Genomic DNA, 25,578 nt, shown 5'->3' on the forward strand with positions numbered 1-25,578 from the left:
TGATGACTATGGCTTTTGAAAATGAATTGGTGTTTTTCTAAATTTGCATTGTATGTGATAGTGAAACCCATTCTATCCTTAGAAGATAGTGATTGGCAGACCATACTATGAATTGTTAGCAGAGACACCCTCAAGAAAACATCCTTCCAATAATCACTCACATTAGGAGGGTCATTGAACCGCAGACCCTTATCCAAGTCACTAATAGCCTTCAGCTCCCCATCTTCGAGATCGAACCCAACAACATCCAGGTTTTGCAGCAGCCTTGCCGGGTTGTTACTCTTCGGGATCACCGCGATTCCCCTCTGTGTCGCCCACCTCAACAGCACCTGCGCGGGAGTCTTCCCGTGCTTCTCTGCGATATCCTTGATGACTGGGTGCTCAAAAAGCGGTGGTGCTCCTTCCGCCTGTTTCACCGACAATTCCAGGAAACTCAAAGGCCCAAACGACGAGTACGCTGTAACAGCAATTCCCTCGCGCTGCGCAAATGTCACAAGCCGCTCCTGCGTAAGGTATGGGTGGTGCTCGATTTGCAGCGTCGCAGGCCGGATCCGCGCATATCGGAGTAGATCCAGCAGCAACTGCGCGCTGAAGTTACTGATTCCAATACTCCGCGCAAGACCCTTATCAACAAGACTCTCCATTGCTGTCCACGTCTCCTGGATAGTCGCCTTACCCAATTCGACTTTCCCCTCGGCGTTCTCCCAGCCGGGTGGGTAGCGGACTTCGGGGTCAACGTATTTCAGCGAGACGGGGAAGTGCACGATGTACAGGTCGAAGTAGTCGATTCCCCAGTCGGACAGCTGCTTGCGCGCGATAGGCTCGACGCGCTCGCCATCGTGGAAGCTGTTCCAGAGCTTGGAGACGATGAAGAGATCCGAGCGTTTCACGATGCCCTCTTTGATGGCACGGGCGACGCCCTGCCCAGCCTCAACTTCGTTGCCGTAGTCTACCACGCGTTAGCTGTTGTTATTCACTGACTTGGATTGGGCTATTTTGAGGGGGTGTACCGCACGCGCCGTCAAACAGACGGTATCCAGCCTTGATAGCCTCGTAGACTTGGTCTGCGCAGGTATCGTTGTTAACCTTCCATAGGCCGAAGCCTACGAGGGGCATGTCGTAGCCGCTGTTGAGTTTGACGGTGGGAGGGGACATCTTGAACTGCAGGTGTAGATAGTTTTGCTTAGAGAGAGAATAAGAGTCAGGAAGAGCTTATGAGAGAACGAGGATACGCCTCGCGAAAGATTGTTCTACCCCTCATGACCCCTCCGTACCGAATGGGTAAAGTGAACACTGAAGAGTATGATTGCAACTCGCGAGGAGGCTAAAGTGACCGGCTGTATGCGCGGTGGGTATGGAGTCACCGGCTAAATTGGTCGCCGGATAAATTGGCCGTTAGTCAGAATCACCCCTCGCTCAATTTCCACCTGTGAGAGCGAGGGGAAAAGCCTTGGGAGGGCAAAAAAAAGGAATTCGGATCAATTCATTCAATAAAACTTTAGAAATTGGGAATAAAGCCGTGGAGTTCTGAAATGAAGAATGAGTATATTAAGGCAAAGCATGGACTAAGGTGCTCCACCATTATAGTACAGGAAAATATCAGGATAAAAGGAAAGAGGGGCAGGGAATCATAGAAGACAGAAAACCAGAAAAAAAAAAAAAAAGGGAAATAAAGAAGAACCTTAAAAATCACACATTTTTTATGCCATGGTTATCATTATGAATTAAGAGGTTCTCCCCTGCGTAGATGGAGCCCTAGGATCACCTCTCCCGTCTGTTCATAGACATGGTAAAGGAGGCTAGACAGCCTCAACCGCAGTATGTTCAGCATATGCCGAAGATGTATGTTCGGGGCCCGCCCCGTTCATATTAGGATCACCAGATAATCCCCCAACGATTCCAACGAGATCATCCGAAGGCAGTAGCCCCTCAAAGCTGTGATTCTGGTGCGACTCGCGCGATACCGTAACGGAGTGATCTGACGTCGTAAACGGTAGATGATGGTAGTTGCCGCCGCTAGTATCGCCGGAGATTGTTGTGTTTGGAGCTGACCATGGGGCGTGGGAATGGCTAATTTCGTCGAGTGACTGGGTGCTTGGGGCGAAGTAGTGACCTAGTCCGGTGGTGCTGCTGTGATCGTGCAGATTTGCTGCATTATGGTGTGACGGCACATAGTGGCTTTCATGGCCGAGTCCATAGGTTCCAAGGTTGGACGAGAGGGATAAATCAGGGATCTGAAGCATTACCGGTGTGCCGCTGGAAACGTTGATGCCGGCCGTTTGGCTAGTAGTCTGTTGTGTGAGGTTGGGGAAGGGGTCAAGCACTGAGGTTGGGGCTGTCTTATCTGATAACCCCTCTTCCGGTTTTGTGATGCTGTTTAGAAAATCGAAGGCGCCGGCGGAGTGGTATAAGCTATTAACATGGTCATGAGATGGTTGATAGAGGGACCAAGACTGCTGCGAGGGGGCATTCTGGTGCAGTAGGTCATGGTGCTGAGGCGGTGCCTGGTATAAGTTCGAAGTAGGCTTGCTTAGCAGGATAGAGTCTAAGGATAGAGGAGGAAGATCAATTGCAGTGGACGGTCTAGGGCTATTGGTCAAGGCACGGTCCGGAGACGTTATCAGCTTTCGCCATGTCGTCGTGCCAACCTCGTTGGGTCGAGTCTGGCGGAACTTCCAGAGGATGATGGCCATCCGCTTGCTTTCTTCAGCAGGAGAACCTGGATAATGGTTCTGTAGACGTCGCAAGCTTGGAGGTACAGTAGCCCGGATCTCCTGCACCGCGGTCAAAGAGTGAAAATACCGTCGGGTACGCTCATCAGCAGCGTGGTGATGTCCGGTGCTCTCAGCTTCCCGCTTGTCTTGTGTCAGTTTCGTGAAGGTTTTTGCCCACCACGATGACTCAAATGGCGGCTTAACCTTTGTTGTATGCGGCTTGGTGAGGTTGTGATATGCCTCCATCGTGCGCCTCCCGTCTTCGTATATGTAAGTACTACATGTCCAATTCTCCATCTGGTTGACCGTTGGCGCCGTCCCAGACATAGGATTTGCAATGTCAAGTTCCAGGTGGATCCCCAATCTAGAACCCATAGGAGGAAAGTCATCCATCAGCTCGAGGTTGGTCTCGAGAAGAATTATTTCGCAGTTCAGCGGATCGTTCACGTCTGAGAGTGATGAGCTTAGGTGGGGAAAGGACACGCGCCAGTTCTTCAGATCTTCCAGCGGCATGGGCGGTTGACGTTGGTCGCCTTGGAGGCGGGTATACAAATGGTACGCGTCGTCAATACGGTCCGGTTTGTTTGGAGCGCTGACCCACATGTCAAAGCTAAGGCCTTGTATTGTGTTGTTGTTTGTGTCTTGTTGAGTTGAAGTGGGTGAGTACTGAGGTAGCTGCAAGTCTGCCGAGTAAGGGGGCATCAGCCTCATGGGTTCCGGGTAAGAAGAGGTTGCGTGAGTGCCGTAGTGACTCGACGGCAAATGGTCCATCGAGGTTCTCCATCGTGGTCCCACCGGTTGCGTCTGGGCAGTTGAACGATCTGATTGTTCTCGGACAAGTCTCTCCCCTGTGGGGGTTGTTAGAATAAGTTCATTTAAGACCACATCTCGCAACTTACAATCAGGGTCACCCTTGAGGAATGAGTCAAGTACTTGCAAGTGACTGGACACTTGTTTCCTGGTCCTTCGCTTCCCAGTCAATTTATAGATGTACTCCGCAATCAGTTCGTTTCGTCCGTAGGACTTTCCACGTTCGGACCACTTTCGTCTCCCCATAGGCGGGTTTGCTTCAAGAGCTAGTGCCTCATTAGCACTTACTCATGTAGAAATAGTAGGTTCCGCTTACCTTGCTGGAAGGCATCCTCCAGTTCGTCCGACCATACTGGTTCACCATCTTTCCCAGTATCCCGACGTGGCCGAGCCCTATACTCTAAGTACTTCTGTGACTTCAAGTAACTTCTCCCCCTTCTGGACCCTGCATATGAGGAACCATTCGATTGGAGACGCCGCAGCTTCTTGACCTGGTATCGATGACTTAAAAGCTGGGGATGGTAGAGATTGGCAGTGGCAGTTGGCAGTGGATGGCTTGGGACTGGGACTGGAGGGTGAGGGTACTTGAGGGTGTAATGCTGTAGAGGGTCATCACGTCCAGTCGTGTCATGGTGTGCTAGGCTGTCTGAGTATGCCTGCACGTTCCCAGACGTATTCTGAAGAGCTCGGTCTGAATGGGCTCCTATGCTCTCCAGAGCTGCTTGGTTTTGGGATACCATACACTCGGGTTGCCAGTCAGTAGCCATGGAGCAGACCCCAAGATTCGCTCCCAAGAATGAGAACAAATTCCAAAGACGAGATATTGAGAGCTGGCCAAATGTTTACAGTCTGCAAAGAACGCAGAAAGGTGACAAAACAGCAATGAAGAACGTAGATGCTTGGAAGAGAGAATGTAAGAGCCTGGGAAAGAGAATGTGGAAGCGAGCAGCATGGTGTTTATACGGGAGAGCTCAGGAATCCCCCTGGAGAGGGGAGGGTGAATGTATCCCCAGTAGTAGCATTGCTGGATCACGCTGCTTGTTTGGGAGTATACCCCTCTAGGGCAACATTGACTGTCCCTCAAGGTGGAGGAAGCTCCTGCTGCGGTTCACGCGTTCAGCCAAGGCCACGAAGAAAGGCAGACAGGACTGCTCTGTTGCAGCGAATCGGACGGTTCGAGACTTGGTCAAAGCCAATGCAAGGGGCAATCAGGGAGCACCATCCTATCAACAACCGCTCGGAGATTTTTAGGGTGCGCAAGATAGCTGCCAGTCAGTTGGTATAGACGAGTGACGATAGAGGTGGCAGTGGCAAGATCGCTCAGAGGAATGCAGCGTATCAATGGCCACTCGTACATCGTCATGTTTGGAATGCTGAGGGTATTACGAATAGTACGACTGGAATGTGAAAGGTCAAGCCCTAGGAGTTGGAATATCCAGGGTGCGAGTACCTAGTTGTATAGGACTTAAGGAGACGCTTACATCGAGAGAGATCCCAGAAAGACAGTAATAGTAATGCGATACAGGGTATCTAAGGTTCGGATGCACGAGTGGACGGCACTTTGCAGGACGCGTATGTATGCAGGTACTGACAGGAACGTGTGCGCTGCTTCTATCCGGAAAGCAAGGGATAGTATCGCGAAAGTCGACCTGGATTTGCACCTATCGACAGGGAGAAGGGACTCTAGCTCTCGTCGTCCTGGGCCCCTACAGTGAACTTTTTGCGCCCAGCTCCAGTGAGCTTTTGGAGCTTGACCCTGTCCAGCTGCTCCCCTACCTTCTTTTCGATTCTTTGAATCTCCTCTTCGGCATCTATGGCCTCCTCGTTCGCGAATTCCAATACCAATCGCCTGCCGAGAAGGTGTGTGTTCTTCAAGGCATCCATGGCATTTTCCGCTTCTCGAGCGCTTACAAAATCAGCGAAACCAAAACCCCGAGCAGACCGGTCGAACTTCTTGGGCACCCGCACAGACCGGAGCTGGCCATAAGCCCCGAAAAGCGACCTGACGTCTTTCTTCGTGGCCTGGAACGGCAAGTTCTTAATGATGATCTTGGTACGTCGTGCAGCGATCTTCTTCGCAGTGTCCTCCTTTCTTCTTTCCTCGGCTGCATCCATGCCCTTATGAGATGCCCTTACTACCAATGTGTGCCGGTCAAGCGTGTAGCCATTCATCACAGCGAGAGCAGCCTGGGCCTGGGCCTTGGTTTTGAAATCGGCGAAACCAAAGCCCATGCTCAGTGTCTGACCAGGGTTTTTGGGATCAGGTTTGGTTTTTATCCTTGCGGAAACAAAGCCATCCAGCGGCCTGAACGCTTCTATCAAAGATTGATTAGTTGTGGAGAAGTTAAGGTTCTTGATGAACAACGTTGCAGTAGCCATAACTTCTTCGTCACCTTCATCCGCAGCAAAAGTATCTGCGGTTGAGAAACCTTGCGAGACGGCTTTGGTTTCTGGCAGTGGGTTCTGAGGTGGAACATCCGCCTCAAAAAGGTCTTTTGGTGCCTTCTCCAAAAAGAGGATCGAGTCACCAAGTTTTCGGTACGCTAGGCTTTTGAAAGCCTTCTGCGCTTCATCCGGTCGCGCGAATGCCACAATAGCTATTGTGCCGCTCGGCGGCATCAACAGCCTGGTGATTTGTCCGAAGGGTTCAAATAATTTGCGAAGGTCTTCGGTTTTTGTGCCATACGAGAAGTTCTTTACTAAAATGGCGAGATTTCCGCGCTCTCGTTGCTTGAAAGCGTCCAAATTTACACCGTTTGCTTTGAAATAAGCTTTTGTCTCTTGGATTACATGCGTTTCAGCATGGGCCTGCTTGACAGCGGCATCCGACGAAGTGGGATCCAAAAGGTCAGCTTTGGAGACACCAATTCGTTCAGCAACGGAAGACATGACGGCATCAGCCTGTATGGGTTAGCAAATATTCACGTAGTCCGTTAGCGACTTCCTAACTCACATTCATATACAGGGAGTTCCAGCTGAACGTTGAAGAAGCAGCCTCCTGTTTTCGCTTGATCTGCTTTTGCTTCTTTAACGGCAATTTGGACAGCTCGTGCTCGTCTAGCTTGTACGTCTTCTTCTGCGATGCAGGCAGAATATGTAATAAGCGACCCTGAAAGATCTTTCCATCTAAATTTCTGTACGCTTCAACAGCCGCGTCAGGATCAGCGTACTGAACGTACGCAAATCCTTTGCTGGTCGTAAATCTTGTATCGAAGGCAACATGAATCTAAAGCAATGAAACGTTAGCAATAGCTTCAAGGCAATTGTATGAGTCAAAACAGAAATAAAGCTGCTATATCAGATAACGAGAGGCATCTACTAAAATTCTCTCTTCTGATTTTCACATCACTTGCTTTTGCATCGGATGTCCCTATCAGAGGTATATCATCATTCAAGCAGAAGATTGCACTATGAAGGGCGTTTGGATAGCGAAACATGAAAGGGTCCTTACTTCTTCAATTTTGCCAAAAGGCGAAAAAACCGGCTCGAGTTCTGACTCTTTCGTCTCGTAAGACAAATTTCTGACAAATAAACGTGCTGAAATGCGGATGTTTTCGATGTTCGTGTCAACTTCCGCTGCTGTGGGCGCTTTCGTCAAGTCGCTCTCAGCGGGCTTCTCCGGACTCTCAGCTTCGGGCTTCTCAACGTTGGAGTTGATTATTGGCGTAGGATTCGTGGCCGCCGCAGGGGACGCAAACGTTTCTTGTTCATCTTCGTCTAGCAAGCCTAGAAGGCGACTTGTTTTTGAGCGCAGCCAGTCAGAGTCAGAAACAGGCGCCTGGTCCTTTTGCGGGTCCTCCAACTCCTCTTCATGTTTTTCAGGCGAGGGTTGACCATCGCTTTCGTCAGTTGTAGGTTGATAGCCAGCAACTACTGGAACATGAGAGCTTTCGTTTGCATCCTGACCCAGTTTTGCCTTTTTCCTCTGAGCGTATGTCAGTTCCTCCTGATCATCGACGTCGAAAGGCTGTTCTTGTTCTTGTGCATGTGAGTCGGTCTCATCAGGATCAGGTAGCTGATCATCATTTGCCCACGTTCGGGTCTTAGATGGTTGCTGTAAGAGGGAAAGATACTCTTGCGTTTTAGAATCCTTGATAGTATCCCCATCGCGCTTACGCTTGAGATTGTTTCCCAAGGCATCGTCGGGCTGAGCTGTTCTACTGTCCTTGCGGTGGGCAGGTTCCGCATCAATCTAATTACTGGTCAGTTACAAGACCACCTTGACTGGTCAGCAAGCTCAATGGGAAAAACGAAGTGCAAATTAAGCAGAGAGAGGAGTGACATACCGGCTTAGCAATGTCTACTGAAATCTTGGACATCCTCATATATGTCTTATTGAAGTAAGAAACAGCCTGCTGAGCCGCCTCAGAGCTTTTGAAGCCCACGAAGCCAATCCTCCGTTTTGGCAGGACATGAGCATCCGTGACATGAAAGCGAGTTTCAAAGTGTTTCTTGAGTTGATCATTGGTTAATGTTGGGGGGAGGCCAGAGACAAACACTCTTGTGCTCTCCATGTTTGTGGATAGAGGGTTTGTTTAACACCACTCGCAAATGAAAAAGTTGCAACCAGAAAACTTTTTGGCGGCTTTTTTTTTTCTGCTTTCATAGTGCCGAAGGCGGTGAGAGAAAAGAGAGGTGGTCTGTGCTGCTCGCGCGGAGTTTCCTGCGCGCAGCCGCCAAACAACAAGTCGACTGACAACGTTCTTCGAGTCGCAAGTCTAATTCGTCGCATACTCTCGCTATCAGGGGCGTCTCTCAAAATCGATTATCTTGTAGTTATTACTTAGTTGCTGTCAAAATGGCTTCCGAGAAGAAGGACAAGCTCGAACGTAAGCGTTGCCCACCATACAAGCTCCTCTAAGTTCACTAACGCCGATTCCAGCCCAAATCAAGTCCGTCGACATGGTAAGAGCTCTGATGCTATGCGAATATATTGAGGCTCACGAGGGGATAGTCGGAGGACATGCAGCAGGAGGCTGTCGAAGTTGGTATGAATATCCTCTGCGATTTATGAGGTTCGAGGCTAATTGTTTAGCTATCGAGGCTATGGAGAAGTATCATATTGAGAAGGTATGTTCTTGCTGCGGACTTTTGGGCCCGATACATGCCTGTCGATACTAACGGCACCTAGGACATTGCTCAATACATCAAGAGAGAAGTGCGCGCCGCCCAACCAAACCTACGATGGCTCGGAATCTTACAATGGAACAGTTTGACTCTCGCAAAGGCGCTACATGGCACTGTGTGGTGGGAAGGAACTTTGGAAGCTTTGTGACGCACGGTAATGCCGCATTGCAAGTGATGCCGAGTATAGACACTTGCTGATTGATGCCTACCAGAAACGAAGCACTTCATTTACTTCTACCTCGGCCACTGCGCTATCCTTTTATTCAAGACACAATAAGCCAGCGGAAAACAACACTCGATACCTTTCACTCAAGTCGGAAGGAACGCATATGCTACTTCAACTCCCATACCACTTTGTCACGATTCCCCAACCGCATTGAGAGAACACCTCGAGCCAAAATAGTCATAACTCCTTAGCATGCGACATTTTGTTATCACAATTCATTCGGTGTTATTATTGGTAAATCTATGCCTGAACTATGACCCAGTTTATCTGTGTCACCACCGTATGCGCCTCACGTCAAATGCCATGTAAACACTACGTATGAATATTTCTCTATGATAGTCTCTTGAGCTCTGCGTTACCAAGAGAGATGTCAAGCTCCATAAGAAAGGCAGAGGAAAAGGGACAACACGTGCCCTGCGATAATCATAAACGCCAAGACCCAAGCCACAGCGCCACACGTCAACACCCCCCTTCTTTAACTGCTGCCTTCCAACCCAACTTAACCACCTAGATATCACAAACGTTCTCGAGAACTAGTCCGCAAGGGAAGCCAGCTTTATACTGGCTATATATTTCACCTAGAGCAAAGCCAGTCATCATGGCCATCTGCATCACTTTCGGAACGCATGGTGAGTTCTTCCGGACCCTAGCCCTCCACCCGTTCCATAAAGCCCGGAGGGATACTCCGCACGCTGATATCCACCGCCTCATTGGGAAATGGGTGTATACTCACCAGAGGTACAGAATTCACGTCCATGCTGGAGGGGTACGAAAATGTTAGAGCTTATTGCTATAATTGTAAGTTTTCTCCTATTTCACGTCCTTTTGGGAGTATACACATAGTCCCGATTTCTGAGACAAGGACACGGCGTGGCTGCTGTTCAACAGTTACCAATGGATCTGGCACTAAACTCCGTACAGGCAACCATTGGAATGGACGGTGTGTGACACGATGGTATGTTGTCCTGAGTTAACTAACTACGCCTGGGGCTAACGCATGTATACAGGCCATTCTTCACGATCTGCTTCATTGTATGGCACTATCCTGCCTTTGCTAAAGGCAGTATTGTACCGAAGAAAAGGAACTGACATATCCCATACAGCCCGTGATCCCATTAGCAATGCACAAGTACAAGGAAGTTACATGCTACACATGCCGATTTACCCAGGACTTGCGGTATATCCTTCCCTTGCCTTATGCTCTCCTTTTTTCATCTGATCCACTGCTTCTCAGTACATGCTTATATTGTTCATAAACTAACAAGAATAGTGATCGCCCCGATATTAACCCAGACACTCGGCCGCCCCCAAATGCAGGCTACGGACCACAACCTCCGCCGCAGGCATACTTTGGGGGGTATCAGCAGCAGCAAACCCCGCAGCAGCAAATGCAGTATCCTCCCGTAGCGTCGGGGGCTACATCACCGCCACCACAGCCGTATGCGTATAAGTGATGCGCTCATGGCAAATGCCTCTGAGGCAGTGTTCGTCAGGTCCTCGAAAGACTGGAGTTTACTCTCAGATTGATGACGATACCTAAGTTACTGTTCTATGGTCTGTTGGGGTTGATCTCTGGAGGGAACATTGCTCTTGTCTTTCCAGTTTGTAATTCTATATTTCGCTCTATAAAGTTAATGACGGCTTGGACGACATAACTGCTTCAGCTAGGGTCCGTAAGAATGAATTATAATGCTTAATGAAATAGCCATATTCTATATAAGCTATCTTATCATGAACGCTGGTCGCCACCCTGGTATAAAAACTTGGTACATGTGTAACGAGTGGGGTATAATTGAATCAAACGCAAAACATAAATGAATCTAGCTAGCTGAACACACAACAACGCAAGATATATGAACACACTCATTTTGCAACAATCTTCTCGCTCGGTGTAACAGCACCAGACCCAGACTCTTCACTCTCTTCGTCTCCCTGGCCTACCAGAGCACTGCTTTTCCACTGCCTTCCCATCGCATCGAGCAGCATAAGCTTACCAACCCTTTTGATACTGCTCCTACCCTCCCAGAGCGGGAATAGAATCACCCCGAACGCAGTCCCAAAGAGCCAGATGATGCCCACAACAACCCAGCCTGTGAAGAACTTCTTGCTGAAGACGTACCCGCTGCCATACATGGGTATAGGCCAGAGGATCAAGAAACAAATTACCATGCCAACTGTGAGACAGCGGGAAATAAATGCGGCTTTGTTGAGTTTTCTTATTTCCTCTTCCTCTTGCTGTTGCTGTGAAGGGGACGAGTTTGTATTGGAAGCGCCGGGAATGAGCTCGAGGTCGACGTGCGCCGCCGCGGCGACATCCGAGTCATCGACTTTGCGGATGGCGCGCATGGATTCGTAGTCGTAATTCTGAGGGCCGAAGAGGTATGTCAAGACTGGCGAGAAGACGACAGGGCTGAGAAGGGCGGCGACGTTGCCCGCTAGCATGGGGTAGTTTGCTCCTGTGGTTTCGACGGTGAAGACGCCATACTCTGTCTTTGTTGTAACAAGCCACGCAACCAGGGACATTGCGAGGCCCAAAACTGGAGAGGCGGCTGCCGCGATCCAGTTCTGCCCCTTCCAGACGAGGGTCATGGCGCCCGGGAACACGGCTGAGGAGATGATGACGCCCATGAGAAGGTAGAGATAGCCCATACCGATACCAGCGTAGTGAAGACCTGTCGCAAAGGCAGCCATCGCGATTGCGAAGACTACGCAGGAGAGGTGCGAGACCCAGACGAGGCGTTTGCCCTTTGCGGCAGGGTTGATGTAGGCTTGGTAGATATCGTAGGTGAGGATCGAGGACACGGCGATGAGCTGGGCCGAGAAGGCAGAGGTCACGGCCATAAAGATCATAAGGGTTGTGCATACTGCGCCACTATATCCGAGGAGTTCGACAGATGCAAAGGGAAGGACGAGGCCGGCTGTTACGTCAACGGAGGCAATGCGGCGCGTTCCCTCTAGCGCAAGTGCAGAGAGACCCATCGTTGTCGCGCAGAGCCAGGGAATAGCGAACCAGCAGAGACCGCCGATGACATATCCAGGGAAAGCGTGGACTGGGTGCGCGGCGATGGCCTTGTTGTAGTAGCCGTTGTCCAGGAAGACAGTGCCGAAGTTACCGACGAGGTTGATGACCCAGAAGATACCGCCATCTTTGGAGCGCATGGTGAGGTAGCTACCTTCAGCGTTCCCTGAAACCGGATTGCGCAGAGCAGCTTGGACGAGGAGGTCATAGACTTTGCCGGGGGAGCCAAGACGGTCGTTGCTGGCGTAGGCAGAGAAAGCGAAGATGAAGATGATCACGACAATGACAACAGTGTGCATATAGTCGGTGATGAATGTTGCTTTAATGCCTCCGAAAAGGGTGTACAGAACCACACCGATTGGGAGGAGGAAGCAGGCTGCAACAACTGGGACGCCAGTCATAGAGTTGAGCACCGCTGCGCCGCCAGTGAGCAGCATGGCCGTAACGAGGATGTTGGTCATCAGGCAGAAAACGATGAAGACGAGATGTACGACGGTACCGTAACGGGCACGGATGGCTTCCAGGAATGTGTGTGCGTTAGGCGCGCGTCTCTTGAGTTCAATGGCGAGCGTTGCAAACAAGATGATCTGAACGGTGGCGCCTGCAAACTGTCAGTATATCCTTCGTGTCATACCGGGGTGAAGACCAACCCGATGCATAGAAGAACGGCCCCGAGGTGCCGTACTGGTAGGCCACGGCCGAAGATTGCAGCAGAGTAGCTGCCCAGGTCCAACTGCTCACGACAGCAGAGGCCACCAGGCCAGACTTGACACTCCGTCCAGCTGTGGAGAACATCTCAGACGTGATAATCTCATGTTGATACCTAGACCGTTAGTCCTGCTCGAAACCAATGTCTGACAAAACTTACCTCTTTAGGGACCAGGTGATGAAGATCATGACCAGGGCAAAGGCGAACCCGAGCCCGATGATGATCCCGTACCCAAACCCTTGGGTGAGGGGAGCAGTGAACGTAACGGTCTCTACCCCGGCTTCATCGGGGGCAGCTATAACCGCAACCATTTTGGATAACCGAAGAACCAGTGGAGAACTAGCAACCTCAACAGAAAACAACTGCTCTACTTCGTAGTACAATTTCAGGCAGTCTGGTGTCTGCAGTTTCCAGATCTTTAAGGTTGTGATGGCGACAACTCAGAGCAGGGACTGACGGGCTGATATAAGGACTTAAATCTCCGATCCCGCTGCGTCAACCTTCAAGCAGTATCGATGAAGCTCGCGATAGACAAGTAATTATTGGCGATGCAATGATAAATAAGAACGAGGCTGATACAAGGAGAGCTGTCCCAGCTCGTGGAAGGCATGATAAGGACGACCATGTTTCGTAATAAAGGATTGAGCTTGGCATAGCTCTTGGTTTCTCCATCATTCCTTCACTTCGTACTCAGGGTCTCTGAAAAGAATGGCCTGGAGCAGCGAGTTAACCTTACTGGGCAGGATGTTTCGTTATCGTGGTGGATGAAGAAGCAAATCATCCCATTGGAAAATTGTAGGCTTATCAGGAAAGCTTGACGTGATCCCATTGGACGGGAAAGCCAGCTGATAAGCGGGCCCGACAGTTGAACTGGGGACGGGCCGGCCATGGCCGAAGCACGCATTGAAGAGAAGGGCCATGGTCATTCTCGAGAACTGATAACTTGACTGCAGATAACGTTTTACTCGATACTCCCACTAATCTTTTCGATTCTGTGCTCCCCCACATGTCCAGAGCTCCGAACTGTCCGACTACGTGCAGCTGTCTCCCTGGAAATGCCTATCAGGGTTACTACGGCTCCTCTGGCACAGGGAATATATTCAGCACTTATCAACCTCAAGCCGTTTTGGAACTCGTCCTGTCTTTCTGCTAGACCAATAGCAACAGTCTCTTCGCCCAAGAGTATTATAATCCACACATCGAACCTCTCCCCCCAAATGCTTCCACTGGGAGTTAGTCTACGAAGTAGGGAGGAATATCGTCCTAATCCCAAGTAGACCGTAGGAGGGTTGGACTCCCAAGAAGGCCTGCCCACAGTGCCCAGGTAAGCATACAATGGTGACAAAAAGTTCTTGCAATGAGTTTTCGCCAGTTCTGCGGGCAGTTAGAGAGGATATACCTCAAAGGCCCAGGACTCAAGAGCCCATAGAATACGCCGAATATGCCATACGCGAAGAGCCCACAGGTTACTTGAATGATTACTAGAGGCTACAGATCGTTAACATTCCCACAAACCAGGACCCGGGTAGCGAATACCGCGTTTGCCCGTGGCTTCGAGATCTGGATTCCTTATCTGATCTCCCTTGTCATCGGTGCATCGACCACATGGACCCAGGACAAGCTGACCCCAGAGGCTTGGAGCGTGGGGTGTGATACTATCTTCGACTGCTCCAGGTTTCGTGAGTTAACTAGTGTCGAATGAGATTCAAGGCATATATTTCTAATTACAATCCAGCCCCAATCCAAGCGTTTCCTTGACATCCATGACGGGATTAAGTCGATAGGCGGCTGTTGAGGTGAACCATGCAGACCCTTACCTATACTTCGTATTCCCGCCGGTAGCGAGGCAAGATACCAGTCTAGAACGAGATTTGCGGGCAAAGCACACTGAGACAAGATTGGCGAGACTACTATACAGATGCATTGCTTCCCAACTGTAACTGAACTAACTCTGCATTAATTAAAGTCGTTCCGAGCACCTACTCAAGCAGGGAAAAATATTTAACGCAAAAAGTATGACCCATACTGCAGATGGGTATTGGCTTCAAAAGCACTCAGCAAAGAGAAATCGGGTTTGAATAGGTAATTTCCATGCACTGTGCATCCCAAGCTCACCGGCGCATGGAACGAAACAGAGAAAGGAGTAGAGGGGGTATATGGTATCCGAAGGTTCAGAAATGTCGAGTATATCGATTGGCGCTCCTTGATAGTCGATGTCTTGCAGAACGGAAGGTGGACATGTTCAGCGAGCCAAGTCGTCACAGTTCTACACACATGGGAACCATTCTGCTTGAACATATGCCAGGCCGTTCTGCCCGCATCCAGCTCAATGGCACCCAGATAAGACCAGACACCGAAAATAAGCAATAGGCCGATAACGGCTCTGCAGCTCACGAGGAGAATTTGCGAGTGATCTTGGCAATGACTGAACAAGCCAATGTCAGCCCATAGCTCAATCACCATATTCTTAAGACAGACAGATACGTACCATGCAGACCGACAACAGAGAAGATGAAACCCAAGCTAAGAACTAAGACAACAACCGGGTCAACCCTGAGACCAGGGCTCTCATCCGTGTACAGCTTGAGCATGGTGCTGGAGGAGCCACCAGCACCGGCGGCGCGGGTTGAGCTAGGACGGGCATTTCGGAGAGATTCCTTATGGTCGGCAGCCGCGCGGCGACGCAAAGCAGCTCGGGGACCACCGGGGGGAGTGGGAGAAGAAGGGCGGTTGACGGAAGAGACGGCTGAGGCGGCTCCAGCGGACTTGGACTCAGGGCCTGATTCGGCGCCAGAGGTCAATGGGGAGGCAGCGCGGGGAGAAGACTGTAGCGGAGGTTCTGTGTCAGTAGCGAGGACTCAATGGACCCTTGAGACGAACTGCGAATGAGTTCGCTCAGATGAAGCTGCTGCTTGGAGGATCAATGAATTGGGACGCACCATTGTGAGAAAGAGACAAAATAAGCGATCGGAACAGAGATCAGCGAAAGGTCCAACAGATCACAGAAATAGAAGCAAGTATTAAAAAGAAGCTCTGACTGAGAGAAGAAGGAGAGGAAGGCCGAGGAAAGTGAAGTTGCGTTGAATTGGCGAGGTGAAGGTCTGGAGTCGTTCGAAAGGACACGATCACAGTTCACTGGTCGTATGGTCACGTATTGTCATATTTCAATTCCCCGGCCAGATTAGCCAGCCACGACACTTGTTCCCGCTTCTAGTGAGTAACGATATTTCACTGCCACTGGACTCGCCCGAAGCGAATTATAGCTTTGAAGTTTGTCGGTCCTTAACAAGTCCCGATAGCAAGTCCAAGTAAAAATTAATGTGCAAGCAAGCTAGCAGGTGGTTACTACTTGAAAATATGTAGTCATAATTATTTGACGTAAATGTTGATAGCTAAGATAGGAGGCAATAGAATGTTCATCAAGCGGCGCTATGGGTACTTTGAACTGACATATGGACAATAGAGCAAAAATGTAAGCAACCCAGACTTTATAATGAAAAGCCGTAACAAACCCCAATAACGTAGGAAAGGTATCATAGTGTAAATATTCGAAAGACGCCTCAATTCAATATTCAGTCGAGACATGGCCAGGTGGGCGCATATATATTGTCTCATGTACAGCACCGGCGAAGGAAACAAGCATACGAGATGTTTTTAGTCGATCATCATTCGGGTGGGCACCTGACCGGCAACGTTCGACAGCTCCGTAGAGCCCTTTTCCCCATCCTTGCCCTTCTTTTTCTTGTTGATGTGAGGCTTCAGCCCCCTGTGGAAGTTGTGCATGCACACGCAGGCATTGATAATTGTCATCACGATCAATATCAGTGTAATGATGGCAAAGAATGTCAGAGATCGTCGGGCAGTTGAATAGTCATTGGCGGTTGCTGGTTGATACATACGAACCAGCTTGAAGAGGAAGTACGCCATGGCTGCGAAATAAAGAAGCTATCAAGTGTTAGGATAATCCAACATCAAATGAACCCAGTGACATACAATAATGGCGATCATTCCTATCGAGCTCTCACGCTTCACGAATAATGCTGCACAGAGGAGGATAAGGATTGTAACCGGTATGGCGGCAATGGTAAGGGCAAATTCTGTGTCTTTTCTGTTCGTAACAATGACAAGGAATTGGATCGTGAAACCGAGGAAGAAGAAAAGGTCGAACTTAAGCAGCGCGATGTAAATCTGGCAAGACGTTAATACTTCACTTGAATCCAAGGGCAAGAGCAAATCCACGCACCTGGTACGTTAGATAACGACGCTTCATGCGCAGATCAGCGCTGATGTGCTTGTAGATGGACCATGCGAATTCATCATAAAGCTTCCAGGCGACGATCATCATCAGCACACTACCCATGGCCACAACGATCGGAATAATGATAAGGAACGGTTGAGTTTCGGCCCAGATGTCAGGGTTGACTGCATCATTATCCGTTAGGACTGTCACAGCTTCCTTGATCTGCTGAACCTGAACTGCGCCATAAACCAACAGTCCAATATTGCACAAACACAATCCAATAACCTGAATGGTATTTTTGAGGCGCAAAGCGTCGTACACGAGGAATAGTTCGTAGAGAAATCCGAAACTGTACAGTGCAAGGAAAGTTGGGATTGTTTTAGAGGAGGTCACAAGTTCGGCTTCGGCTGTGAGTTGGAGCTGGAAGTTTGCGAAGATATAGCTGCAAGTCGGCCGTTAGAAAGCACGGGGGATAAGATGTCCAGACGCAAACATACCATTGCAGAGCAAGGGTGATGACGGTTTGAACTAATGTGACGATGGCAAAGGACCACGTCCAAAGGGAATTCGGTTTGTACATTTTGCGTCGTTTAGGGGCCGGGGACACATTTGTATAGCCTTCTCTCCCGCGGAAACCCCCGTGATCTCGTCTGAACGAAGGATCAAAGGATCCGCCGAACAGGGACGCTCGTGATGATGTGTGGGAATAAATCTTGACAAAGTGCTCCGTGACGGAGCTGGTATCGTCTAAGTATTCGGGCTGTGGGTACAATATGGCGGTTTACCACCGACGCGGTGGTAAGCAGGCGGAAGCGGGTTCGTGAACGGTCAGGAGGCGTGGTATACTTTGTTTCGACAGTCCGGCCCTGTTTGTCACACGGCGTCCTAGACACTGTTTCGTCTCAAGGCCGTTTAAGTATTCAGGAGGTGACCGATCTCGACCGGAGTCAATAAGCAGCGACACCAAACTTCTCAACTATCATACAACCTCCGACAGAAACCCCCAGGTTGTAGACCGGTGGACTGGGGTAAACCGGACGAGAGGAGATCGCGGTCGCAGCGTAGAAAGCTTGGTGGGTGATGGCTTGGATCTCCAGAAAGGTGGTGCCAAGCCGCCTGTGATACGCTGTAGTTTGTCGGGCGGGGAGGCTCACATCGATTGTTCGGGCGAGGTCGAAGGCTGAGCTGCAGGCTGGAGGGAGTCGGGGATGGCTAAGGATCGGTGGAGGGTGAAAGCGAGTGACTGGGAACGAAAGAATCACAAGGTTTGGAAAGAATGAAAAGAGATCGACAGACTCGACTCGGAAATGAGGGCTGGGACAAGAGGACAACGGGAGGAGTGGAAGAAAAATGCAGACAATAATTAGAGAGATTCTGGGGGACGCGAAACAGCGGGAGAGTCCGGTAATTTCCAGGCCAGCGAGACTTGCTGGGTGCAGAGCCGTGGTTGAAGGCCGTTTAAGGGGAGGATCGGTGGGACTGGCAGTCTGGCACAGGCACACACCTTACGTGGTCCATAGTCCAAGAGTCCAGACTCTACGGCATTTTCCTGACAGCTAACGGTGCCCTTTTCCTCTTTCTCTCGTCTCACGACACTATCGATCCTTCTTCACATTAATGTCTGATCTGGTCAATACTACACTCTAAAAATATGGAAGCCCGGATGAGTCTGAGCTTTTGACTGTGTCCCGTCCCTGACGCGGCACACATCCTGCACAACACGGCCAGGGCTCAATTCTTCCATAACGCCGTTTCCCGTACGACGGTGTCGGATTCTCCTGGCGCGTCAAGCTATGGGGCTAGGTCGCTCTGCCCTGAGTCTACAGAGTAGCCGGATCATAGCTTTACTCAGATTGTAGTGTTCTCCTCATGCTGCTGCACGTCAATTGTTCTGTTGATCTTGAACCATGATCGTCATCTATTACCAATGCGCGATGCCAGCTATTTATAGGAATTCGAACAGACGTTCCTGCAGGGCAGAGGCTTTGATAAGCAGATGGTGCAATAATAATGCGGTGGTTGTTGTGCTGCAGACCTCACTTACTCTACACACCGGACTACAGCCACCTACTGCCCACCATGATGGGGCCGGCGTCTCCGAAGACATGGTGCAATCTGAAGCAACTATGGCCTTAATAACATCCATCGGTCCAATCTCGTGCGAGCAAAGCGGCCAAACTCCGCCTCCTTGTGGCTGAAATTTGGCCTATAGAATATATAATGTTCAGGCTAGAGAATCCTTGGCCAGGGTCGATCCTCATCGTGGATTAGAGTCTAGACTGAGTGATTTAGCTCCGTAATCGTATAGCTCATTTCTGAGAGGACAACAATTGTGGCGGTACTTCACACGCAAGCCACCTAAGGCCCGCAACGAGGCTGGAGAAGAGTGGTCCCGTCGGAGCAATGGAGTCGACAGCAGGGTCGAAGAGGTCTGAGATCATGGGCCGGCATTTCTTCGAGCTCTCGCGGGAGTTTCGGATACCTTTTGGGTCTGTTGCTGAGGTCACTAGACACTTGTCGCGTGTGGTTCGCAAATGCTCCCGAGCTTCAAAAAAATTATACATGCTGACTTCGCAGCTCGGAAGTGAGACAGCACCACCACAACCCGACTCTACCAGTATACTCAGGCGGGAGAGAGGTAACATTGTCTCAAAAATCAGGAGGCACGTTAATCAATGAACGGTAGCATCGCGGCTATGCAGCACGCCAAATAGAGCTATCAGAGGTGTCAAGCCATAAGCGTATTGTCACGTGTTATAAGCCCACCTATTTGTGATGTTATTAAACCTCTCACCCAGGCTAAAGCCTTCTTAGCCTTTATCGGAAAGCGGTCAGAAGCGCCCGCGCTCTAGTGCTGCATAGGGCTCAGCCCTGCGCATCGTCTAGCTCAGGAAAGTTCTCGCTGACAAGTGACTCCTCCCTTTTCCCTTCCTGAAGCCAGCCATCCCCCCAATGCTGCGTTTCTTTGCTACACACGATAAGACGTTCGCCGTCTTGTCCGGGCCAGTATAGCCAGATGACATCACGCATCATCCGCGCCATACGGCCCGATTTCCGCAAATGAGAAATTCGGAGGAATCTTCAAACCACATGCACCCGTTGTCCGACTCGACTTTCGAGCTGAGTCGGGCGGCCGGTACGGCCCGCAAGGGTCTGGTGTGAGGCACATCTGCAATCGGCATCAGAAACATCGGGGCGGGGGGATACTTGTGTCCTTCCCGGTTTCCCCTTGGGAGAGTCATTGCGAAGATTGTGTGTGTCTTCAGGCACGACACTTTAGTGCAATACGCAGCATGCTTTGCCCCTATTTTCTCTTGTAGAGATAGGGACTGGTATCATTCGATTCCGATTATTCTGGGGGGATGGCGCTTCACATTTTTTCTTCAGGTTAGTTTTCTCTTTATCCCCGCTTCTCCTGGTTGGGTTGGGGGGGCTGGAAAGAGTGGTTTTGTGGCCTTGCTAATTGGTTTGGCCTGGGGCCTTTGTCTCGTAGGGGCGCGGCGCTGGCTCTTGCCTTGGAATGCCTGAAGTCTTTGCGGATACTGCGGGGGGGAGAGGTGGTCAATTATGTCGACTGGACTATGCTTGGATGAGGTTTACTGAAGGGCTTGTGTTTGCTCAGTTAGAGTACTGCTCGTTTGGATATATATGGTGGTAGAATGTTCAATGAAGATTGACAGAACCTTTTGGTAATAAAGTGCAAAACATCTCGCTTTGATATCTAGAATGGATATTATAATAAAAGACGTCTATCCTCTTCAGATATCGTCAACACCCAGGAGTATTCTCGGACAAGCAAAGAACAATAAAACAAAAGAGGTAGAATCATGCCCGTCACCTAATGCATCCCTTTCGTGATCATAACTGGTTTCCGACTGGCCGCGCTTACTCCTCATCACCAATCTAAAAATTCCATAAGTACGGATTCCACACTATCATAGTTCAGGAGATGGTGTTTTGGAAAGACTCACCTTGGGAGCGAGGTAGAACCTTAGATGGCCGCTTCCAAGACCGTACTCGACGAGCAGGGGCACCTCCTGGGAGAGGGAGAGGCTGACGGTGCTGGAAAGGTTGGTAGCCTTGCAGAAGTTGACGAGATATTTGAGGGAGAATGTGAGGGCGACAGGTTCACTGAGGACAATGGAGACATTTTGCTCGGGCTTGTCGACGCTGGTGTGCTGGCGGATTGTGACGGAGCCGCTGCCGATGTCACCCTGGCAGGAGAACTTGACACCTTCTTTTGTAGCTTCGATGACGACTAGACGCTAATCAGTAAAACTCGATGTAATTGGAGAGATGACAGCCAGCCACGCACCTGACTCAGAAAGGGCATTCAGATCCCTGCAAATCCTCTGGAACTCCGCCGAGGGCATCTCAATCGTAGCAGCGTACTCTGTCTCCGGGATAGCCAAGTGCTCCTGGTCAATGTCCATTAATTTTATATCGTATTCACTCAGCCTATCCGTCTCTGCGCTCTCGAACATCAGGTTAACGACATCAGGAGAGTCGTCCGCCTTCAGAGTAAGGATATCTTCGTTTTGAGCGGCGCGTAGGACTTTGGTCAGCGAGACCAGATCGATACCGATGGGGATGTTGCGGTCGCAGCGGTATGGAGAGAAACCCTCTGCCTTAAGGAGCATTGATACCAGGGCAACGTGGGAATTGTCCATGGCCTGTAGGGCGATTCCGGAGTCATTGCAGTCGAAATTGCAGTACTGCACGAGATCTTTGATGGCGTCGACGACCTGGTGGGGAGTGTGAGTATCTAAATGATCTGATGCAGATGATCATGAGGACGAGAACATACGCGTTTGAGGAGACTAGCTTGTTCCAGACGAGCTTCCAACACTGTCCCTATGTGAGATTGTTGTCACCAGGATAGGTTCCTTCCAGCTACTTACTCTTGATGTGCTGTTTTGTGTGATGGAGTGGTGAGAATGAGTGCGGTGAGAGTGTGATGGGATTAGAGAAGAGGAAGGGAGGATGACAAAATCTGAGCACAAGAAGAGGAGGTTAGAGTGTCTTATATAGAAAATAATATCGCTGCTGGGAACTCACAGTAATATGAAGAGGTGAATTAAGTAGCGAAAGAGCTGGAGGGGAGAAATGTCGAGTAGAGACACTCGCGTTGGAGAGTGGGTCGTGTACGGCTCACGCGTCGTGTTAATTTGACCATTCTGGGACTAGCTCGAGGGTTCGTGTCCAACTAATGGTATTGGTAGATGGCATCCAAGGTCTCGAGATTGGCAAGGAACATTCGATTTTATCAATACTAGTAGTATACACTGCTATCATTACAGTAAGGAAATATTTGGGCGTCTGCCGCAAGTAATCTGTCCTCCAAAGCGAACGCCGGTAAAATACAATGGACAAGATACTGTAAAAGAGATCAAGTACTCCAATCCATACAAATGAAAGCGAAAGAGAGATGAAAGACGGCAAGACCGCAACGCCTGACTCCAGCCAGTTCTATACAATTTGGGTATAATCGCGCCGATGGGACGGGGCGTCGAAGAAATTTCGGACAAGGCATGTGCAGAAGCAAAGGTAATATATAGGGCAACCTGCGAAACTCGACTGTGGCTGAAGGATCAGAGGCTTGTGACGCGTTTTGAATGGGTAGTTTTGGGTCTCTGCTTGATCACCATCTCGAGCTCTTTGAGCATGTGAGTGTTAGCGTCCATTCGGTCTCGTGCAGCAGCTTGTTTAGCTCGGTCTTCTTTTACTCGCGCGATACGCTCTTCTCGGGTCAAAGAAGCTCGCTTGTTATTTCGCGGAAGGGCAACAGCTTCGAGAACCTCTTCAACGTCGTCGATGCTATAGTTAATACCTGAAACAGGCCTGCTTTCGCCGTTCAACGCCCTCAGCGCGTCAGATGGACTGCCTTCTACTGCAGTAGTACCGCCTAGACTGGGCGTGGGCGAAACCGGGAAAAGTCCACTGGGTGGTCGCGAACGAGAAGCAACAGAGTCCCTGTCCAGGCTGTTCGTGAGGCTGGCTTTGCCGGATTCCCATTCTTGGAGCAAGCCCCTGATGTCACTTCCGATTGATTCGTACTGAGCCAGGAGTGATGCTTCCAGCTCGCTTGTGTCAGTGCGATCTAGATCGTTTGTTGACATTTCTTTAAATACGTGCATCTTTGCATGAAGGGCACGAATGCCCTGAGAAAGCAAATTCAGCTTCCTGTACTGAGCGCGTAGGCGCTCTTTGCCGGGAGAAGCTGTTGGAAGTGGCGATGGCGGGACATCAGCCGCGCGGTCTTCTTCGTTGAGGACGCTGGTCATCCTTTGCATGTTCTGGCCAGTTACTGTTGTTAAGTTTCGCATCTGTTCAATAGCGGTACTCCACCTCGCGATATCTGAGCCGCCCCCGTCGGCGCCGAGGGCCAGAAGACAGCAGAGAATGCTCTTCCTAACAAGGTATAACCGTCCGAATAGTGTACGTAGGCCGCGTAAAGAAAATTGATCTTCGGTTTCTCGGTCAGCGAGCGCTGTTTCAACCTCTATGAGATCTTCTTGCGAAATATCGTAAATGTCGTAGTATTTAGCGAGATTTGCACTGTCTGTCAGCGGCTGTAGAACATGCTGCGCTTGAATATAGTGGTCCAGCATAGAGTAAAAGCATTCGGATACGATGCGACGCAGTCGCAGACACCGACGGACCTGTGTCTGGTCTTCGAGTCTACTTATCGGCGGTAGCGGTGTACTTCTGCAAGACAATTAGCCATTGTGCGTTGTACTGGGTTCTGGAAGACTCGCATGCGATAGCCCCTAGATACCAGTTCCACCTCCTGTATGAACACTACGGATGCTGAAGCCGCCGAGTCGAATCCCTGAGCATTACCTATCAACAGCACAGCAGCATCGACGGCTTGGTGTCGCAGGTATTTCAGCCACTGGCGTCTCGCAAACGCGTAAAATAACACTCCAAGCACCGGAACCAGCACTAAAAGCACGCCAACCTTTCGAGGGTTGATGCCCGTTCCCGCCCGAGGCCGACTCCAATGTAATAACCAAGCGATCGAGAAGGAGGTTGAGGCTGTCACAAAGGCGCCTTGTAGACCAAACGTTGTAGATATTGCAGGAAGGTCAGTTGGGACGGTATTGGATAGCACATCGGTAGCGGAGGTGTACGACGGAGCGCTATGTTCGTTCAGTAGTTGCGATGCGACAATGACGTATCCGAATTGTTCCAAGAATCTCTCATTATCATTCCGACCGAGACGGGAATTCAAAGCAGACTATCGCCGTCAGCAGACTCCTATCACCACTCGTGTTTTATACATACTGTGCAGACATCGTACAACCGACCCAGGGCGGCTGTCTGGCGCGACGCATTAAAGTTTACAGGTTTTGGCAATTTGTTCCGTATCCGGGTCTGGAACTTCGACGCCCCTCGAGGCGCAAAGTCGGCGGTCGTCGAGTCGGATAGGTCGTCTTCATGCTCGCTCTCTTTGACTGGCCAGTCTGAACTATGTTCACCTTCTCCTGAAAGACCCAGAAGTCAAAACATCATCCGCAGAGTGGTATCACCAAACTAACCTCGAAGATACTCGGCCAAAGGCGAATTCTCGTAAACCAGGGATTCCATAATTTATGCTCATTCCGTAAGCGGCGATGGAAAGCTGTTCGGATTGTATTTGCGTGAGACCAGAGCACGGAGGGAACTGCCAGATGACGTGGGCAAGAGCTTGATGTAGGAAGGTTCAGATGCAACGTGCTATTCCTGGGCCATCTCTTTAAGCCCCAAGGAGGATGCTTCTATCGATAAGGAGCAGGTAATATTCGAACTCGACAAGTCGTGACGTGAGGGGGCCCGGAGTAACTATGCAGGCGAAATAATGATGATGTTATTTCAAGCACAGCAGAGACCAGAGTACCGGTTAGAATGGGTATGCAGGACAGAGGCGCCGTGCAGATTGCAGAAGGGAACGTTGATGATCAGCTGGCCGACTGGCGGCGTGTCTGGGGAAAGGGAGAGGGCGAGAGACTGAGACGGCCAAATCGGAGTGAAATCACAGGTTCAGGAACGGCGGCCGAAGCTAGAGTCGTAGTGAGAGGGCGACACGCCCCACTGCTCATCTATCTCGCCGTGTCTGCATACGGAGTCTCCGTAATTTACATAAAGAGCAATAGCCCGGGCTTAGAAAGGACTGACAATACTCGGCAGTGACTGTCTACGACGTTTGGTGAAGCTCTTGTGAATGTCACTCTGCCGAGACCGAGGTCTCCAACCGCCATACAGTCTGGGCTTCAGGTGTTCGTTGCCATTCTTCCTCGGATCTTCAGCATAACGTTTGTTTCAGCTTTATACAGGGGGACAGCTCGGTTGTTGGAGAAGCTCCTGACATTAATTGATTGGATCATGTTGATCCCCGCCCTTACGATCGTCGTGGGCACGGTGCCAACATCACCGTAGCGAGCTGGACCTGATCTATTCCCCCCGCATATGCGAAGCCATAATTTCTTGTACCTTAGACTCTAAATCCCTGGGACTTGAAATGCAAGATCTCAGGGACACTTGAATTGCCAGCCCGGTCCCTTGCTCATATGCTTCGACTAGCAAGGGCGCACAAATGCGTGTCCCTGAAAATATATAGAGTGCGGCAAACTTGAGAATGAGTCCTTTTCGATAAAACAAGAAATGAAAGCAAGAAATGACAATAACTCTATGGGAAAAGAAAAAGAAAGAGACCTGCTTGTTTAGCATAGTCTCGTGGTTTTGTAGCAATAC

The 25,578-nt window shown here is 50.1% G+C and overlaps 9 protein-coding genes and 1 pseudogene across 10 annotated transcripts, besides 1 other annotated feature; 2 read left to right on the forward strand and 8 right to left on the reverse strand.

Annotated features, from left to right (window-relative positions):
• Positions 1–25,578: part of a sequence feature (contig 1.7 1..773302(-1)) that runs on past both edges of the window.
• On the reverse strand, positions 11–1,167 carry ANIA_00423 (trifunctional aldehyde reductase/xylose reductase/glucose 1-dehydrogenase (NADP(+))). Its single transcript, XM_652935.2, has 3 exons — positions 1,011–1,167; positions 162–949; positions 11–105 (listed from the first exon to the last, which is right to left on the reverse strand). The coding sequence occupies exons 1-3, from the start codon at positions 1,153–1,155 to the stop codon at positions 79–81; spliced, it is 960 nt and encodes a 319-aa protein (XP_658027.1). The 5' UTR covers positions 1,156–1,167; the 3' UTR covers positions 11–78.
• abaA (transcription factor AbaA) lies at positions 1,800–4,291 on the reverse strand (the record flags this gene model as incomplete). The annotated part of the gene is made up of 3 exons (XM_652934.1): positions 1,800–3,562; positions 3,614–3,790; positions 3,841–4,291. 3 exons carry the CDS (start codon positions 4,289–4,291, stop codon positions 1,800–1,802), a joined length of 2,391 nt encoding a protein of 796 aa, XP_658026.1.
• On the reverse strand, positions 4,940–8,038 carry mrd1 (RNA-binding ribosome biosynthesis protein MRD1; the record flags this gene model as incomplete). Its single annotated transcript, XM_652933.2, has 4 exons — positions 4,940–6,425; positions 6,478–6,750; positions 6,976–7,716; positions 7,811–8,038. The coding sequence occupies 4 exons, from the start codon at positions 8,036–8,038 to the stop codon at positions 5,208–5,210; spliced, it is 2,460 nt and encodes an 819-aa protein (XP_658025.1). The 3' UTR covers positions 4,940–5,207.
• nudG (dynein light chain nudG) lies at positions 8,237–9,129 on the forward strand. The gene is made up of 7 exons (XM_050613411.1): positions 8,237–8,353; positions 8,407–8,429; positions 8,479–8,512; positions 8,560–8,594; positions 8,656–8,682; positions 8,736–8,805; positions 8,864–9,129. The coding sequence occupies exons 1-7, from the start codon at positions 8,323–8,325 to the stop codon at positions 8,926–8,928; spliced, it is 285 nt and encodes a 94-aa protein (XP_050469229.1). The 5' UTR covers positions 8,237–8,322; the 3' UTR covers positions 8,929–9,129.
• On the forward strand, positions 9,476–10,477 carry ANIA_00419 (rhodopsin family protein; the record flags this gene model as incomplete). The annotated part of the gene is made up of 6 exons (XM_652931.2): positions 9,476–9,506; positions 9,622–9,675; positions 9,799–9,832; positions 9,885–9,909; positions 9,981–10,054; positions 10,148–10,477. 6 exons carry the CDS (start codon positions 9,476–9,478, stop codon positions 10,329–10,331), a joined length of 402 nt encoding a protein of 133 aa, XP_658023.1. The 3' UTR covers positions 10,332–10,477.
• Positions 10,741–12,916, reverse strand: ANIA_00418 (urea transporter ureA; the record flags this gene model as incomplete). The annotated part of the gene is made up of 3 exons (XM_652930.1): positions 10,741–12,497; positions 12,547–12,719; positions 12,765–12,916. 3 exons carry the CDS (start codon positions 12,914–12,916, stop codon positions 10,741–10,743), a joined length of 2,082 nt encoding a protein of 693 aa, XP_658022.1.
• On the reverse strand, positions 14,539–15,690 carry ANIA_00417 (protein sec61). Its single transcript, XM_652929.2, has 3 exons — positions 15,545–15,690; positions 15,094–15,430; positions 14,539–15,019 (listed from the first exon to the last, which is right to left on the reverse strand). Exons 1-3 carry the CDS (start codon positions 15,545–15,547, stop codon positions 14,607–14,609), a joined length of 753 nt encoding a protein of 250 aa, XP_658021.1. The 5' UTR covers positions 15,548–15,690; the 3' UTR covers positions 14,539–14,606.
• Positions 16,260–17,425, reverse strand: ANIA_00416 (uncharacterized protein; the record flags this gene model as incomplete). The annotated part of the gene is made up of 4 exons (XM_652928.1): positions 16,260–16,550; positions 16,599–16,793; positions 16,849–17,287; positions 17,343–17,425. The coding sequence occupies 4 exons, from the start codon at positions 17,423–17,425 to the stop codon at positions 16,260–16,262; spliced, it is 1,008 nt and encodes a 335-aa protein (XP_658020.1).
• ANIA_10087 lies at positions 20,507–21,899 on the reverse strand (annotated as a pseudogene). The gene is made up of 5 exons: positions 21,747–21,899; positions 21,653–21,693; positions 21,161–21,590; positions 20,813–21,103; positions 20,507–20,748 (listed from the first exon to the last, which is right to left on the reverse strand). Coding segments are annotated over exons 1-5 (1,157 nt in total).
• ANIA_10076 (vezatin family protein) lies at positions 22,437–24,435 on the reverse strand (the record flags this gene model as incomplete). Its single annotated transcript, XM_652927.2, has 4 exons — positions 22,437–23,526; positions 23,646–24,085; positions 24,133–24,332; positions 24,387–24,435. 4 exons carry the CDS (start codon positions 24,433–24,435, stop codon positions 22,437–22,439), a joined length of 1,779 nt encoding a protein of 592 aa, XP_658019.2.

The sequence above is a fragment of the Aspergillus nidulans genome, chromosome VIII (genome assembly GCF_000011425.1).
Source record: "Aspergillus nidulans FGSC A4 chromosome VIII".
Classification (NCBI taxonomy): Eukaryota; Fungi; Ascomycota; class Eurotiomycetes; order Eurotiales; family Aspergillaceae; genus Aspergillus; species Aspergillus nidulans.